Source organism: Garra rufa, chromosome 1, assembly GCF_049309525.1.
Source record: "Garra rufa chromosome 1, GarRuf1.0, whole genome shotgun sequence".
Taxonomy (NCBI): Eukaryota; Metazoa; Chordata; class Actinopteri; order Cypriniformes; family Cyprinidae; genus Garra; species Garra rufa.
In genome coordinates, this window is record NC_133361.1 from 26,634,247 (window position 1) to 26,652,308 (window position 18,062).

Below are 18,062 nucleotides of genomic sequence, written 5' to 3' on the forward strand. Positions count from 1 at the left end.
TGAGGTTAAAAAGTATATGAATTGTAAATTTAAAAAAAATTTAAAAAACAACCGATCGTTTCGCTAGTTAAGACTTTTTTTTTTATTGTAGTAAAACCATGGTTAGATGTCATAAGGGTTAACAGTCCCGGTCAAAAAAAATCAAGACCAGATGATATTTCAAATTTGTATTTTTCTTTATTCTTCAGTAGATTCTTATTACTTGAAGCAATACAAAGTTACATGAAGTAATTCTGGAATCTTATTTGTCATAAAAAGATTCTTTTAGTCATTTTTTTTTTAAATTGAAATATGACCTGGACATGTTCTTGATGGGCTTCTTCAACGTTCTATAGCTGCATTCTATACACATGATATCACAAATGGCAGTATTTGAACACTATGACTGGATGTGATCTATAACTGTAAGGTGAGTAGTTAAAAGAATGTGTATGTGCTTTACATCTCATACTCTCGTAATACCCGAAACCAGTTTTTGTTCATATTGTTAGTATGTAGTGCCAGCTAATGTTGACACTTGACTTGTTCAAAGCTCAAAATTATGAGACACCTGAGGACAAATATTTGTCCCATTTCCAATTTTGATCAGGTCTCATGTGTGCTTGGCATGAAGCATTTCAGTCAGCAATGAGTTGCAAGGCAAATCTCCCAGCAGGTGGCGCTGATACAGGTATTCCTCCACCTGCAGGCTTATGCTGCGCACCTCTGGCAGACGGAGCAGCAGCTGTCCAAACTTGTCAGAGTGACCTGGGTGGGTTTGCATAGTGTGGTCCATCAAAGCCCTGTTTACACGTTCTTGAGTTTGTTCTACTTGCCTTCGATCCTGTACTGATTTAACATCTGCAAAACACATGACCCTTACAACTGGTCCAACAGGAATCGTTTAGATCAAACATTTAAGAAGGAAAAGAAACCCACCTGGATTGAAGAGAACCAGATATTTGAGACACACAAACTCCTCTCTGTCTAGTTGTAGTGACCTAAGTTTGGAGACAAGGTCCTGGGCTCTGGACACCAGACTACTGAGAGTTGTTCCAGCCTGACTGAGAATGGTCGATACCTCAATCTGGTGCAATAAAAGCAAGTCAAAGAAAATGCTTCTAAAGACTCCTAAATAATCACTATACTGTAACAATGGTGAAGTGCAGCATTCCCAAGCCCCGTTCCTGGAGGCACACTAATAGTACAACTTTTCGAACTTATTCTAATTCCTATCACCTAAATTAACTTGTCATCATGTTAGTAGAGACTGAAATAGATGGGTCAGATTAGGGAGACATCCAAGATGTGACCTGTTGGTCTGCTTCCAGGAACAGAGTAGGGCAGGGGTCACCAAACTAGGTCCTGCAAAGATTCAAGTACTCCTCGCTGCAGACTGTAGCGCGGTGACGTCAGGTACCTACGTCACGTATGTGTTTACCGCGCATGCGCAGTGTGACGTATGGTATGCCTGTGTAATTTGCATTGCGTGGTGACGTTAGGCGTTTTCGCGTCGTGTGTGACATAACGCGTCATTAAAACGCATGCGCTTACTTAACATAATACTCCTATAAAATGTAAAAGTATTAAAAAAAAGCAAAGGTGAAAAAAAGAAGGGGAAAAAACAGTAATATGTAGTACAGCACAAATCCATGATTTTAACCATGTCTGAGGTAAAATTATATGGAATTACAGAGTTTATATATTCTGTAATATTTGTGTAGTATTATATACAAGGTATTAACATTGTTGCACTTTATTTCACTGTGTATATTGTAACATTACTCTGCACCTTATATGTTTCTTATTTTAACCTTTCCTCTGTCATGATTCTTGTTTATTTAGTATAATTATGGACATTTTTCTGTTGCTTTGGCAATTCTGCCTGTGGAATATTTAAGCCAATAAAGTAGTATTAAGTTAAATTGACTACATACAGTATATTTTCAGTGTCTACATCCCATTTTATGAATGGTGCCTCCAAAAAACCAAACTGATAACAGTGATCTTTTATTGCAAACAACAAAACAAAATATAATTGTATATACTGTGACGAGTCGGCTGCCTCCCCCCTAATTATCATCACCACCCCGTCCCTTATTCGCCGCCCTTCTCCAGGCTCCCGACGGGAGTGGGTGTGTATGGGAGAGGAGGGTCGCGAAAACATCCCGGGCTGGCGGCGTGTGATGAGGAGCACGTGAACTGAATGAAGCCTCATCACCGCCGCTGTTTAAATGCCGAGCGCGCCTCTCTTCAGGAGACCGGTCTCTCCCTCGTGCATGCACGCTGGTGTCCTCGTGGGTCCAGGAAGGGTGCGTAGAGGGAACCAGCGCCGCCGTAGGACGAGCTGCCGGACCGCACCCGTGACGGCTGACGGTCCAGGATGCCGGGCCGTTTCATCTCCCAGAATTGCCGCGTAGGCGGAGGAGGAAGATGCCGCTGAAGAAGCCGCCGCCCCTCGCGCCCCGGACCTGAGCGGGCGCCTTCACGACGAGGACACCAGATTCCCCGTTTATTTGGACACTTGTTTTCTTTTACTTTCTGTTTAATAAAAGCCTCTCGGAGGCCTGACGCCACACCCACTGTGTCTCTCGTTTGCTCCTCCCGCCACAATACATATATATTTTTATATATAATAATTAAAACTATAAACATGACACATGAGAACAAGAGAAAACAACAACAAAAATAGTATGCGTGTTATAGACATACCATACGTCACTTTGCGCATGCGCGGTAAACACATACGTGACGTAGGTACCTGACGTCACCGCGCTACAGTCTGCAGCGAGGGGTGTCTCCAAAGATTAGCTTCAACCCTAATTAAACACATGTGAACCAGCTAATCAAGGTCTTATCTGGCACGCTAGAAACTTTCAGACAGGTGTGTTGAGACAAGTTGGAGCTAAACTGTGCAGGACACCAGTCCTCCAGGACCAAGTTTGGAGATGCCTGGAGTAAGGAAACACTGGTTTAGTCATGGAGGGGTTCTTACCTGTTGTCCTGTAATCAGACAGATGCTGCCATCCTTCCCATAAGCCACCTGCCTGCATAAGTGATCCAGGACAAGAAGCTCACTCCAGCAGCTCTGCAGTAACACCATTTGATCCTCCACCTGCAAGAGATCAGGTATTCTAGTTATGCAGCAGTAGTCACTTGGAGAATTTAGACCAGGGCTTGCCTGTTAGTAACTTTCTAGTAATCCTGAACACCTTGATAAGCTTGTTCAGGTGTGTTTAATTAAGGTTAGAGTTAAACTCTGCAGGACAGTGGCCCTCCAGGACTGAAGTTGCCCAGACCAGCATGTCCAGCACTAACCATCTTAAATCAGGTTGGTAGAGTGACCAAGATTTTGCCAAGTAGGCAAAAGTCCCTGGATTAACATTTCTAATGATGTTCTATTCTAATTTTAGGGATGTGGAAAAAAGTGGAGTTAGGGTTAGACATAGGGTTGGGGTTAGAGCAGGGGTGCTCAAACTCAGTCCTGGAAGGCTGAAAAGTGTTACAGAGTTGAGAACCCCTGACTTAGACAATTGGTCCATGAAAGGCAAGGATGGGCAACTTCGATCCTGGAGGGCCACTGTCCTGCAGAGTTTAGCTCCAACCCTAATCAAACACACCTGCCTGTAGCTTTTTAGTATTCTTAAAGACCTTGATTGTTCAGGTGTGTTTGATTACGCTTGTGTCTTGCAGAGGTTTAGCTCCAACCCCAATTAGACACACCTGAACCAGTTAACCAAGCTCTTACTAGGCATGCTAGAAACTTCCTGGCAGGTGTTGAGGCATACACCATTCTTATTAACCAACAATTGGTTGATAAGAATTTATGGCAGGGGTTTTCAACTCTGGCCTGCAAGATCCACTTTCCTGCAGTGTTTAGCTCCAACCTAGATCAAACTCACCTGCCTGTAACTTTCTAGTAATCTTGAAGACCTTAATGAGCTTGCTCAGGTGTGTTTGATTAGTTTTGGAGCTAAACTCTGCAGGCCAGATTTGAGAATCCCTGGTTTATGGCAGTGGTTCCCAACTACGTTCCTTAAGCCCCTCAACACTGCACATTTTGCATCTCTCCTTTGTCTAACAAATCCATTTCAGGTCTTGGAGTGTCTTCTAATTAGCTGATGATCTGAATCAGGTGTGTTTGATTAAGGCAGGGGTCTCCAAACTTGGTTCTGGAGGGCCGGTGTACTGCAGAGTAGATCCAACTTGCCTCAACACACCTGCCTGGAAGTTTCTAGTATGCCTAGTGAGAGCTTGATTACCTGGTTCAGGTGTGTTTAATTAGAGTTGGAGCTAAACTCTGCAGGACACTGGCCCTTCAGGGCTAAGTTTGGACACCCCTGGATTAAGGAGACATCTCTGGGTTGGGATCTGGTTAGGAACCCTGGTTTATGGTATGGTTAATTTTGGGGTTAGGGCAGGGCTGGGCAACATCGGTCCAGGAGGGCCACCATCCTGCAGAGTTAAACGCCAAGCTTAATCAGGTGTGTTTAATTAGGTTTGGAGCTAAACTTTGCAGGACAATGGCCCTCCAGTACTGAAGTTGCCCAGCCCTAGGTTAAGGGTAGGGTTTGTTCCTTTAAAAAACAATGATATTTTAAGACCACCAAAAGTTGGTGATCCAGGAATTGCATTGACGAATAATGATGACCAGGTCAGAGCAACATACACATTCATACGTGTCTTTGCAGCTGTGATACTGAAAATTACATTAACACATAAAGCAATGCATATAATGTAAATGCAATCACAAGCAAACTCTTTTACCTTAAGTTCCTTAAACAGTGCGATGTTTCTTGCCCACTCCACCAGTCCAAACAAAGTCTGGTCAGCCATTTTGCACATAATGCTGAAGGTGTTGAGGCGATCATGTTTTCCTCGGCAGGCCTGTTCTCTTTGGAGGCTTGCTAATACTCGTGAACAAAGCTGCTTCTCATCTGGCTCAGCTTGTAGGAGCTCGTTTAAGAAGCATGAACTAGAGGTTGGGGTTAAGCTGGGTGTCAAGTTCTGTGCTGGGGTCGGGGTGGAACTTGGAGTTGAGGTTGGCGTGAGTGTAGGTGCAGGTGTGGAGAGAACAGTAGGAGAGATTGGAGCTGGGGGCGTCACAGAAGCAGGGCTGTAGCTAAAGGGGAGGTCTCTTTTCTCTGGAGGGTATCCATGGAAGCCTGGATAGCACAGTGTGTGGAAAGGTAGGGATGAATCAGGAAGTGTCCGGTCTTTGGGCATGGTGCAGTCCAACAGCATGGGGAACTCAGACTGGCTCATACTAGGATGAAAGGTCTGAGGTGGGTGGTAATGGTCAGAGCCAAGAGAGGCAGGGGAAGGGTTGAGTACATGAAAATCGTGAGGTGCAGCCGGTACAAGTGCTTGTGGTCCCTCATTTTTGACCCTGTAGGGGGCTGTGTTCATCTGGTTATAGGTCCCTCTTTGCTGTTTCAGTTGCCTATCCCGTCGGTATAGAGGTCCAAACTTGTTTCGTCCACCCCTCATTCTGTCCGCACGTACAGCTGTGTCAAATAATTTTACAATTAGGCACACCAACATTAAACATTTTTAAACTCTTTCTAATCAAACACTTTCAGCCCCTTAGTAGAAACTCCAACACCAGAAGTGGATGGGTAATGTAAGGGAGACATCCAAAATATGCAGTGGTGGGTGTCTCCAGGACAGGTTTGAGAAGCATTGCTCTATTTAAAGGGGTCACCGGATGCAAAATTCACTTTTAAATGTTGTTTGAACATGTTGGTTATGCACAACCATCCTGTAATGATAAAAATCCACCCAGTGTTTTTTTTAATTCCTATAAATCATAACCCTTTTCTCAAATCAAGCCACTCGCAGATTCTTGGCTGTGTGACGACGCTTGAGCAGGGAAAGACAAGAATGTCTCCTAAGCGATTGAGGTTTTTTGTTGTTGGATATAATAATGAACATAGTAGTCGTCATTTACTCAGGACAATTGAGTAAAACCTAGATGATTAATTTTGTTTTTGAAGGGAATGTGCCCACTGATCTACCTAAATGTGTCTATGTTCGTGCAAAATCATTTGTGATGCAGCTTCACCTACAAAAGTGTAAGTTTTTTTTTTTTTTTTATCTTTCCAATTTTTTATTTAATTACAGCAGGGATCCTCTAATCTGTCCCACGAGATCCACTTTCCTGCAGAGTTTAGCTCTAACCCTAATCAAACACACCTGAGCATGGTAATCAATGTCTTCAGGATCATTAGAAAATCACAGGTAGGTGAGTTTGATCAGGGTTGGAGCTAAACTCCGCAGTGCATTGGCTCTCCAGTGCAAGATTTGAGGAACCCTGGTTTTACAGTATCTCAGTGAACTGCTCATCACCCCACGAAAGAGAGGGGTGGGGTGAGCAGAGCTCATTAGCATTTAAAGGGAAATGCACCGAAACGGGTCGCTGTGAAGAGAGCTGTTTTTGACAAGGTAAAAAGGGTGTTGTGTTACACTACCATTGAGAAATTTTAACCAATGTATGTTATAGACTTTTTTTTTTACATTAAGACCTTAAAGAATCATATCAACTTGTGGAAAATGGGCATCCGATGACCCCTTAAAAGGAACACTCCACTTTTTTTGGAAATAGGCTCATTCTCCAACTCCCCCCGAGTTAATAAGTTGATTTTTACCGTTTTGAAATCCATTCAGCCGTTCTCCTGTTCTGGCAATATCACTTTTAGCATAGCTTAGCATAGATCATTGAATCCTATTAGACCAATAGCATCGCGTTCAAAAATGACCAACAAGTTTCGATATTTGTCCTATTTAAAACTTGACTCTTCTGCAGTTATATCGTGTACTAAGACCGGCGGAAAATGTAAAGCTGCGATTTTCTAGGCCGATAAGATTAGGATCTACACTCCCATTCCCACTTAATAGTCAAGTGCCTTAATATGGACGCACCAGGTGGAGTAATATCACACAGCGCCTGAAATTAGTTCCCAGCTACGTTAGCATTTGCACATATGCTGCGTGATATTACTGCGCCTGCTTCGGCCATGTTACGACCGCAAATTTCCTTGACTATTAAATATCGAAACTCGTTGGTCATTTTTGAACTAATAGGATTCAATGATCTATGCTAAGCTATGCTAAAAGTGATATCGCCAGAACAGGAGAACGGCTGAATGGATTTCCAAATTGTAAAACTCAACTTATTAACTTAGGGCGAGTTGGAGAATGAGCCTATTTCCAAAAAAATTATAGTGTTCCTTTAAGTTGCGTAATTTACCTAGTTGTTTTTGTGTGCATGTTACATTTTTCGCCTTACTAGGTCATCAAAGTTTATGGTTTCAAAGATAAGTCGAAACTGGATCAGAGCAATCTTGGATAGCTAACTGTGAATATCTTTCCATATCTCAGAGACAATAACGGCACTTTTTCATTACACAAAATCTTATTCTAAAAAGCTGAAAAACTTATCTACCAAACTTAATGATCATGGACTCAGTGTTCGGGTTTGCAGGCATACCTTCTTTCTTCATGCCAACAGCTAGACATTTCTGAAAGCGGCAGTAAGGACATCGTTTCCTCTGGGCTGGGTCCATGGGGCAGCATTGTGCATCTGCACACGTGTAGCGCTTGTTGTTCTGTACAGAGCGCTTAAAAAAGCCCTGGTGAGAATATTTGTCTTTAGTGCTAAAGAATGATCAGGGTGTACTGTGTACTTGTTAATGTCTGACTGATGGTGCACTTACCTTACAGCTCTCACAGGTGAGTAGACCATAGTGATATCCTGACACCCTGTCACCACACACAGGACAGCCCTCTTGTTGAGTTGCCCTACCATCCGGGTCTGGCTTTAACTCCTGAGCTATGGGATACCACATTCATTGTAAAGTGTTAATGCTCCTTTTGAACTTTCTTAAAAGGGATAGTTCACCTAAAAATGACAATCATCATTAAATTAGTTCACTTCCAGATCAAACATTTACATATAATTTACTCACCCCCTTGTCATCCAAGATGTTCAAGTATTTCTTTCTTCAGTTGTAAAAAAAAAAATTCATGTTTTTTTGAGGAAACCATTTTTCCTCCTTATAGTGGACTTCTATAGTGCTCCGAATTTGAACTTCCAAAAATGCAGTTTAAATGCAGCTTCAAAGGGCTTTTAAACAGTCCCATCCGAGGAAGAAGGGTTTTATCTAGCGATCTGTTATTTTCTAAAAAAATTACAATTTATATACTTTTTAACTTCAAATGCTTGTCTTGGTCTAGCTCTGCATAAACTGTGTGTATTCCTGTTCATGACCGTTAGGGTATGTCGACATCTCATTTTCTCCTCCAACTTCAACTTTTGTAAAGGGCGCTTGACCACCTTCGCATGTTCAATTTGTAAACACTGGATCAGTACTTCTGCAAGGACGTAGGGCAATTTTGAAGTTGGAGGAGAAAATGAGATGGGAGTTTTTCGACATACCCTAACTGTCATTAACAGGAATACACAGTTCATGCAGAGCTAGACAAGATGAGCATTTGCGTTTTTTTGGAAGTTCAAACTCTAGGGCACCATAGATAGCCATTATATGGACAGAAATCCTGAAATGTTTTCCTCAAATTTCTTTACAAAAAAAAAAAATAATAATAATAAAAAATGAAATGAACATCTTAGATAACATTTTTTTGTTTTGGAAGTGAACTACTCCTTTAATTACTCACCCTCAGGTTGTTACAAACCCGTAAGACCTTTGATATTCTTCAGAACACAAATTAAGATATTTTTGATGAAATCCAAAATTTTTCTAATCGTTTATAGACAGCAATGCAACTATCACTTTTAAGAAAGGTAGTAAGGACATTGTTAAACATGTTCCATGTGACATCAGTGGTTTAACCTTTTTGCTATGAACCTACCAAAAAGACACGCAAAGAAAAAAAATCTTGTGTACATGAGAGTACGATTTTCATGATGTCCTAACTACCTTTCTGGTCCTTAAACGTGGTAGTTGTGTTGCAGTCTATTCAGGGTCAGAAAGTGTTTAGATTTCATCCAAAAAATATCTTAGCTTGTGTTCTGAAGATAAACAAAGACTTAACGGATTTGGAACATCATGAGGGTAAGTAATTAACGACAGAATTTTCATTTTTGGGTGAACTGTGCTTTTAAAATAACTGCAAATGAGAATCAAGAAGCCTACTGTAAGATGATTGTCTAGGAGAGGGCTGTACAGTTGAACAGTTTTATGACCAGTCAATCTGATAAATCGGCAGGGCAGTCTATTATATCTTGAATAGGCTTAGCCTCTTATCACTCGATTGATTAAACACTGAGATATAGGGCTTACATAATCCTTACAGTTTGATTCTTTTTCAGCAGTAAAAATATAAAAAAAACTGACTTCTGACAAAAATTCTAAATGTTATAACTTTTTAATTTGCTTAAGCAGTTGTCTATTGAATGAATCCTTAACACATATTTCTTAAATGATCAGGTCTTCATTGTGTGTGCTAAACATGACTGAGCAGTTCAGCACAATCAAATCACATGACAAGATTTTCTGTATATCTTAACAATCTGATTTGCGATTTTAAAAAAAAGTACTATCCCCAAATGTATCACATTAGCAATTAATGTTATTTCTAAAACCATTAGTGTCCCAGATCTGAAGCTTTACTTACACGTTGACGGTCCCTCATGTGACGCAAGGTCCTGTATGTAATCGCCAGAGTGGAGGACCGTGGGTTGGGGGTGATCCAGGGGATAGTTTGAGATGTTCATGGTCCATAGGAGAGGGGTGGCGTGGGTCACCGTAAGCTGTCATTCATAACTGTACAGGCCTCCGGGACTCCAGGACAGGGAGGAAAACAAGCGTAGACACAGGCTATCTCAGAGATGGTGCAGTGTAAAGGCCCTCAGTCGGACTTTGCTCCATGTTGAGGGTAATAAACCTGAGTCTGTCACACCTTCCCAACAAGCAAGACCTCATTCATGCAAGGTGCATGAGCCTTGCAGGAGCAGCATATATGGAAGAACGCACTCACCACAAGAAAATAAAAACAAAGGATCTGATGCTGAAATACTGATTCCCAAGTGTTATAGAATGTACACAGAACTTTAATTACAGTCCTCTTCACCTTTACATCGATTACTCCAGTGCTCAACTGTGTGCATCAACACGTAATATACTGTTTCGCTAACGAATGTCTTTTTATCAATATGTGAGGTTCCAGCACCTTTGGAATCAATTGCAAAACAAAGAGCCTAGTTATGATGAAGGGAGCAGGTAAGTGGAGCAATGTTGGGGTCTGACGTCAAAGGCTGTAGTAAAAAGTTCAAGGGTGATAGATTAACCTGAGTAATGAAAAAAGACTTATTCTGCCAAATTAAATGAGGTATTGTCTTGATGAAACCAAACTAGCTATTTCATTGTCTATATTGAAAATCTGTTATCTGTGGAATGTTGTTGAGAAACATGACACATTCAAAATTAAACGTATGGAAAATCTTTGTTTAGGCTACTGAATCCAAGTGAACTGCTTGGTCATCTTTTGTTGTTGTTCGTTTACTCTGTCTGGAAAATTGAAGAGTAGATACTAAGCAAAGATAAGGATGATCCCAAATCCCAGCCATATTCAAGCATGTTTACTTGACACTAGATGGCACTATAATGCACAATTTTACTTGAAAGTTATGGAATATGGGTTAGATCATTTATGTAGAATCATTTACCTGTATTTTATCTTTTGAATACTTCAGATCTGAACCAATTCAACACTTTTTGATATTTGAGCATAAATAAGCATAAATAACAGTTGTCTCTGCATATTAAAGTGTATAAGAGAAAGTTAGCATGCTTGTAGTTTGCATGTTTTGTATCCGATTTGATCAGGTTTTTATGGCCTATATGGAAAGATTTTTTTTGTTTTTAAAGTGGTCTCTTCTGCCTGCATTGATTTGATCCAAAGTACAGCAAAAACAGTGAAATCTTGAAATATTTTGTACTCTTTAACTGTTTTCCATTGGAATATATTTTAAAATATAATTTATTTTTGTGATCAAAGCAAATTATTCAGCATCTTTAGCATCTTCTCCAGTCTTCAGGGTCACATGATCCTTCAGAAGTCATTCTAATATGCTGATTTGCTGCTCAAGAAACATTTATTATTATTATTTATTATTATTATCATCAATATTTCAAACAGTTGAGTGCATTTTCTCAGGACTTGTTGATGAACATAAAGATTACATTATACACTATACCAAAAGCTTGTTTTTTTGCAAGAAATTATAGAAATTATTACTTTTATTTAGCAAGGATGCTTTAAATTGATCAAATGTGGTGATAAAGACATTCATAATGTTACAAAAGATTTCTATTTACTTTCTATTCATCAACGAAACCTGAAAAAAAAAAAACTACTCCGCTGTTTTCAACTTAATAATAATAATGAATGTTTTTTGAGCAGCAGATCAGAATATGAGAATGATTTCTGAAGAATCATGTGACTGGAGTAATGACGCTAAAAATTCAGCTTTGAAATAACAGGAATAAATTACATTATACAAAACTATCACAAAATAATCTTACTGTTCAAAAACTTTTGACTGGTGGTATAAGTTGTAAAGAAAAACTCTCAGTAAACACAAGATTTTTAAAATGATGTTTTTATTTTTATTTTTAGAACAAATGCTTATAGACTGACATTTTTTCAACAAATGCCCTATATATGTATTTATTTACTAAAACCAAACCCAACTTTTCTTTTTTACAGTATATGTGACCCTGGACCACAAAACCAGTCATAAGGTTAAATTTTACAAAACTCAGATGAATACATCATATGAAAGCTCAATAAATAAGCTTTCTATTGATATATGGTTTGTTATGATAGGACAATATTTGGTCGAGATACGTCTATTTGAAAATCTGAAATCTGAGGGTGCAAAGAAAATCCCCTTTAAAGTCGTCCAAATTAAGTTCTTAACAATGCTTATTACTAATCAAAAATTACATTTTGATATATTTACAGTAGGAATTTACAAAAAATCTTCATGGAACATGATCTTTACTTAATTTCCTTGTGATTTTTGGCATAAAAGAAAAATCGATAATTTTGACCCATACAATGTATTTTTGCCTATTGCTACAAATATACCCCAGCGACTTAAGACTGGTTTTGTGGTCCAGGGTCACATATGTACTTATGATATAATATCCTACAGTGCAATGTATGTATCCTATACTCAGTAGAAAAAAAAAAAACTTGAAAGGCAATTTAGCTTGCGATGACTATAGCACAGGAGCAATGCGGTTCTCTTCTCTGTGGCTCTGAAAAAGAAATCGCAAATAAATGTCTAGTTAGACATTAGACGTAGTTGTCCCATTATTTATTATAATCAGAATTAATTTTCTTATTTAAATAAATAACTTACCTTTAAAAGACTTGACGGAGTGGAGCCTTAGAGAAACTACTCACTTTTAGGACACACAGGCTCACCCTTAACAATATACCACACCTCATTATGCCTGTTCATAATCTTCATTGGGCTGAAAAACACAAATACACAAAACAATAAACATAGGACTTAGAAATGAGAGAGATAGAGGTATCATCCAAAAGCATAGCGCACCTGTTATAGCCAACATTATAGTAGTAATCTGTCTCATAAGTGGCCTGCACTTTGTCCAGTGATGTCTTCAAACTCTTAGCCTTCGAGTTAGACACAACTGACACCGTCCAGCCCCCATAACTCTTGACATATACGTTCATATCCGGAGTGTCTGTAAAGTATACCTGCAAATAAATTCAATTATCAATGGTTTGACAAAAAAAAAAAAAAACTTTCAATCAAATAGAAAGCACAGAGAATGTCAGTGAGACTTACAGAAGGATCAGTAGGTTTAGGTGGATTGGTCTGGAAATTGGAGGGCAGGAGGAAGCTGAGAACATAGACAGATGACTGCCATTTGCTTGCATTTTCTTTGACTTTAATGATGACTGGTGCAGTCATATCAATCTTAGCGCCTAGAAAAAAAGGTCAAGGTCAAGGTTAACGTTATCATCCTTTATTTATCCTTCAACTCTATTATCAGAGGACAATTTGTTTCACAGCCAGCAATAAAATATATCCACAAAACAAGCACCCACCACCACGACACAGAGACAATGTTTTTAATGTTTTTTAGAGAAGTCTCTTCTGCTCAAGTTCAGCAAAAGCTGTACAATTTTGAAATATTTTTATACTAATTGAAATAACTGTTTTCTCTTTGAATGTATTTGAAAATGCCATTTATTCCTGTGATTTTTTTTTTTTTGCGGCCAGTCTTCAGTGTCACATGATCCTTCAGAAATCATTCTACTATGCTGATTTGCTGTTCAAGAAACATGATTATTATTATATTTAAACCAGTTGAGTGCTTTTTTCAGGATTCTTTAATGAATAGAAAGATCTAAACATCAGCATTTATCTAAAATAAAAAGCTTTTGTAACATTATACACTACATCATTCAAAGCTTTTTTTTTTTTTAAAAAGCTTTATTTGTGGAAGAAATTATAGAAATTAATACTTTTATTTCGCAAGGATGATTTACATTGATTAAAAGTGATGATTAAGACATTTATAATTTAACAAAAGATTTCTATTTCAGATAAATGCTGTTCTTCTGAACTTTCTATTCAACAAAGAAACCTGAAACATCTCTACTCAACTGTTTTCAACATAATTATAATAATAATGTTTTTGAGTAGCAAATCAGAATATGAGAATGATTTCTAAAGGATCATGTGACTGGAGTAATGACGCTAAAAATTCAGCTTTGAAATAACAGGAATAAATTACATTTTAAAATGTATTCAAATAGAAAACAGATATTTTAAATAGTAAAAATATTTTAAATTTGTGCTATTTCTCTGTATTTTAAATCAAGTAAATACAGGCTTGGTGAGCAGAAGAGACTTTATACGTAAAGTTATTTGTAATTTTATTAGACTGATGATGGATTTTTAAAAAGCAACAGTTTAAGCCAGATGAGAAATGGATAAAAACTAATCGAACAAAGGTCTTCGAACCCTCAAGACAGGGTAAAATATGTTTTGCGATACCCCTACCTGATTTAGAGAAATTATTAGTCAAGCTGAAGCAGATCTAAATTTGCATGTACCATGATCCAAAACTCCTCCTTCACTAGGCTAACTGTGAAGTGCTACTTCTATTTAGGTACATTATTCTTCGACACAGGTGCAATAATAGATTCCTTCCAAAGACATGGAACGTTATAAAGGTGCAATGACATAGTAAAAATGAAAAAAAAAAAAAAAAAATCTGCCAGCTGCTCGGCACAATTTTTAACAATACAACCTCCAATACCCTTGTTGAAAAGAAAACAGCATATGCTGATTAGGAAGGTTTTGATGCTGGTTTAAGCTGGTCCTTTGCTGTTTTATGCAGGTCATTTTGCTGGTTTATGCTGGTCCCTGACCAGGACATGACCAGGACCGGCAAAAACCAGCATCAAAACATACCTAACCAGCATCCCAGCATCAAAACTTCCAAAACAGCATGCTGTTTTTTTCACCAGTCACCATGTGCTTGGACTTTTCCTCTCTCTAACACCCCCCCCCCCCCCCCCCAAAGTTTTTTTTTTTAAACAAGCATTTTTAAAAACTGACAATTCCTTACTACAATATAAAGATTGAAACGATTATAAAAACATTAAAATCATTAGCAAGATCAAGATGAGCTTCCCAACGAAAGACATTTAAGGGCGTTTCTTCAACTAGGTGCACTTTTAGCCTTGAGAATTTGAAGGAAAAAAAATGTTCAAAAGTCACATAACACAGTCTCATAAATTTAAATAATTTGTCTAGTTTTAAGGTCTGTAAGAGGACAAACTTAGATTACAAGAGAAATAGTTAATATTTTCTTTTTGTTTTTGACCTGCAATGAACAAATGTGCATCTCAATATACAACTGTTATTTAAAAAATAGAATAACTTTGGTTTTTATATTAAGTAGAGCATGGCTCATAAATTGTGGATATTTTTTTTTAATGTGTGATGAGAACCTTTTAAATATTTTTTAAAAATGTGTTTGTGGTGGAAATGACAGCGTATTGTGGAAATGACAAGAAATTAAGGTAAATTTAGGGAAGCTTCGTCCCAATGCTGGAACATGCCTCTTTCTGGATTGAAACCTTTGCAGTCATGCAAATCTATTCGCACAACCCATATAAATTGTACTTTGTAACCATAAATGTCATTTCCACCGCATAGGGCAGTGTGGTGGAAATGACATTTCTGTAGTTTTTTGTGAAAAAATGGAAGACAGCTTCACTGACTGGCTTTGAATTAGTACTTAGCATTTCGTGTATGTAAAATACTCTTATTTAACTTAATTTTTAGCTTTTTAATAACACCCTTGATGGTACAGCATGTGGTGGAAATGACGTAGAATAAATATATTCACTGATCAAGCAATATTTACTTAGATTTTTCTTCATTTGTTGTTGATGAAAATTTAAATTCTCTCCATGTCCGACATGTGCTCTGATGTCCCTGAACATTTCCATTGAAACCACCTAAAAAATCTTTCACACAAACTTTTTAAAGATACATTACAGTGTTGTGGTGGAAATGACACCAATACTGTGCGACAGCTATATTTTGTATAAAAAGTAATATTGATAGAGGTCTCACATTAAATACTATAATGTATTTTAATTATTTTACTAGTGCTTAGTTCAAGTACATTAATAGTTACCAGATAAGTCATATTTTTAAACTGTATTTTCATTGTTGAAGTTTAAAAAACTGGGTGTGCCACAAGAAACAGTGATTTTGACACCTATAAGAAGGTTGAAAAGTATGAAAATATAATAGAAAGGTAGTAAATTTTTTTTAGATTGGTTTTATTGTTAGCTTGACAAAGAAAGAGGAATTTGTCCAAAACTGTATGTATTTTTAAAAAATATGACCAAGGTACATAAAAGTGCCCATAGTCTAAGAATCACCCTTAAATGTTGTCTTAAACAGCTGTGTTTGTAAACTAGTAGTAACGTTGTGTTGTTTGCCTATGCGAAGAGCAAAAATAATTCATTAATAGTTAATTCATTTTTATGAGGGTAGACAATCACGTATTAGTATTAGTGTAAAAACGTGACATGTCGATAGATGGCAGTACAGTATTGTGTCTTTGGAAGAGAGACGCTAACGCCAGCACACACACACACACAAAAAGAGAGCTAACGTTACTGTTCTAAAAAGCTTCTTAAGTTCTTAAGATGAACTCAAACGAAGGTTTTAAAAAATTATCTCTGTAAATCAATAACAGAATTTCGTGTGTGTGTGTGTTTCCTGGCGTTGGAGGTTCTCTACACTGCGGGCAAAGCTTCCGGTGTTATTTGCTTCAGGTCATTTTACCTAAACAAAACGGGTTGTTAAGCTGCTTGATATTGCAAACTGGTGTTTGTTGTCATGCTTTTTAATTCATATTACTGGCCACTGGATAGCTATACCGTTTAATGCACTTCCTGAAGTCTTGCACATTCACAAAATGTTGCAAGATAAGCTGGATGCGGACTGACCAACATTAACTATTTCCCCTAATTTGAAGAAAGAAAGTTACATACACATGGGATGCACGAGGGTGAGTAAATGATTGGGTGGAATATCCCTGTAAATCCTCGCCTTTTAATAGTTCCTACGATAAAAGTTTTAAAGGAATAGTTCACCTAAAAATGAAAATTCTGTCATTAATTACGTTCAAAACTCCTTCGTTCATCATCGGAACATAAATTAGGTATCTCTAATAAAAACCGAGAGCTTTCTGCCCCTGTATAGACAGCAACATCGTTGAAAATGGTTTATGTGACATCAGTGGTTCATCTGTAATTTTTTTTTTTTTAACTACAATATTATTTTTGTGGACAAAGAAAACTAAAATAATGAATTTGTTCAACAATTCTTCTCTTAAACTATGTCCTATATCATTCTGGGCCTTGAATGTGGTTGCATTGCTGGCTATGCAGGGTCAGAAAGCTTTTGAATTTCATAAAAAATATCAAGTTCTTATGGATTTGGAACGACATGAGGGTGAGTAATAATGACAGAATTTTTACATTTTGGTGAACCATCTCTTTAATGTCCTTGTAAGGACATTTAACCAGCTAAAACCAGCCTAGGCTAGTTGGCTGGTTTTAGCTGGTCAGCATACTGGTTTTAGAGAGGTTTTGGCCACTTATCCAGCCTGGCCAGGCTGGAAGACCAGCTAAAACCAGCTACTTCCAGCCTAGGCTGGTATTAGCTGTTTTTTTTTTTTTCAGCAGGGTTAATGTAGACAAAACCTGACCCAGAAACAAACTTACCCGCCTCGTTCTCTCCGGTGATGTATTTAAAAAGTTTTCTGAATGCTGTTGTAGTTGCAATTTCCATAAAATAGGATTCAGCTTCTGCGGTCACCCACTTGGCAGCTTCATAGTGGCGTACCTGTAGAAAAAGAGCACTTCATCTCATTACCATGATCACGTTGATGTGTTTGAGCTTGTCTATTGTTGTTTTGTGATATATTCAGTCTCTTTAATCCCTCATGTAAATGCTATTTTTTTTTTTTATCTCACCTCATAACCATCTCCCTCACAAACTAAGTCGAACAAAAAGCACTCTTTTGTCTCTGTGCAGTAACTGGATTCACTAGAGGAGTCCCTAAGAGATGCAAATACAATACATTAAACATGACCGAGGCATACACACAATAATGCACATATATTACTTGCAGTGTGGCTTTTTACTGCTGCAAGAAAAGTAAAAATGATTCTCACCCAACTCTTCCATCTACAGTCACTGCAAAGAGCAGCACAAACACTCCTGCCAGACAAATCCTTTAAAACATTAAGAGCAGACAAATTGTGATTACTTTTAGGGAACTCTAGCAGCGACTTGTTTGAAGTTTTTTCTTTTTATGGTGCTCTTGCGGTTTATACAGAAGTGTACGAGAGTAGAAGCTTTAGTACTTACATGTTGTAGCTTGAAGCTGTGCAGAGAGGATGCATGCACACGTTCCTCTGCAGACTGTTATTTATACATATAATGTTATGAAATCAGTTCCCTCCTATAAGACCCGCCCCAA

The 18,062-nt window shown here is 38.0% G+C and overlaps 2 protein-coding genes across 3 annotated transcripts; both read right to left on the reverse strand.

Moving 5' to 3' along the window:
- Positions 1–157: 157 nt before the first annotated feature.
- On the reverse strand, positions 158–10,286 carry nr5a5 (nuclear receptor subfamily 5, group A, member 5). Its single transcript, XM_073838093.1, has 7 exons — positions 9,616–10,286; positions 7,695–7,810; positions 7,469–7,610; positions 4,747–5,486; positions 2,975–3,094; positions 919–1,066; positions 158–840 (listed from the first exon to the last, which is right to left on the reverse strand). The coding sequence occupies exons 1-7, from the start codon at positions 9,713–9,715 to the stop codon at positions 593–595; spliced, it is 1,614 nt and encodes a 537-aa protein (XP_073694194.1). The 5' UTR covers positions 9,716–10,286; the 3' UTR covers positions 158–592.
- A 1,300-nt stretch (positions 10,287–11,586) lies between these two features.
- Positions 11,587–18,048, reverse strand: soul5 (heme-binding protein soul5). Of its 2 annotated transcripts, none has more exons than XM_073838117.1 (8): positions 17,951–18,048; positions 17,755–17,814; positions 17,554–17,638; positions 17,302–17,422; positions 12,824–12,963; positions 12,569–12,732; positions 12,371–12,485; positions 11,587–12,266 (listed from the first exon to the last, which is right to left on the reverse strand). In XM_073838117.1, the coding sequence occupies exons 1-7, from the start codon at positions 17,983–17,985 to the stop codon at positions 12,407–12,409; spliced, it is 684 nt and encodes a 227-aa protein (XP_073694218.1). In that variant the 5' UTR covers positions 17,986–18,048; the 3' UTR covers positions 11,587–12,266; positions 12,371–12,406. The 2 variants fall into 2 exon arrangements, with proteins under 2 accessions (XP_073694218.1, XP_073694225.1); XM_073838124.1 differs by having other exon boundaries at positions 11,587–12,292.
- Between the last annotated feature and the right edge of the window lie 14 nt (positions 18,049–18,062).

Coding starts and splice junctions, on each gene's coding strand:
- soul5 (XM_073838117.1), bottom strand. CDS start 17,985: ATGCATCCTCTCTGCACAGCTTCAAGCTACAACAT. Junction 12,964..17,301: donor CACCGGAGAGAACGAGGCGG/GTAAGTTTGTTT, acceptor CTTTTTTTCTAG/GCGCTAAGATTGATATGACT. Junction 12,486..12,568: donor TATAATGTTGGCTATAACAG/GTGCGCTATGCT, acceptor TGTGTTTTTCAG/CCCAATGAAGATTATGAACA.
- nr5a5 (XM_073838093.1), bottom strand. CDS start 9,715: ATGAACATCTCAAACTATCCCCTGGATCACCCCCAACCCACGGTCCTC. Junction 7,811..9,615: donor ACATGAGGGACCGTCAACGT/GTAAGTAAAGCT, acceptor GGTATCCCATAG/CTCAGGAGTTAAAGCCAGAC. Junction 1,067..2,974: donor GTCTGATTACAGGACAACAG/GTAAGAACCCCT, acceptor TTATTGCACCAG/ATTGAGGTATCGACCATTCT.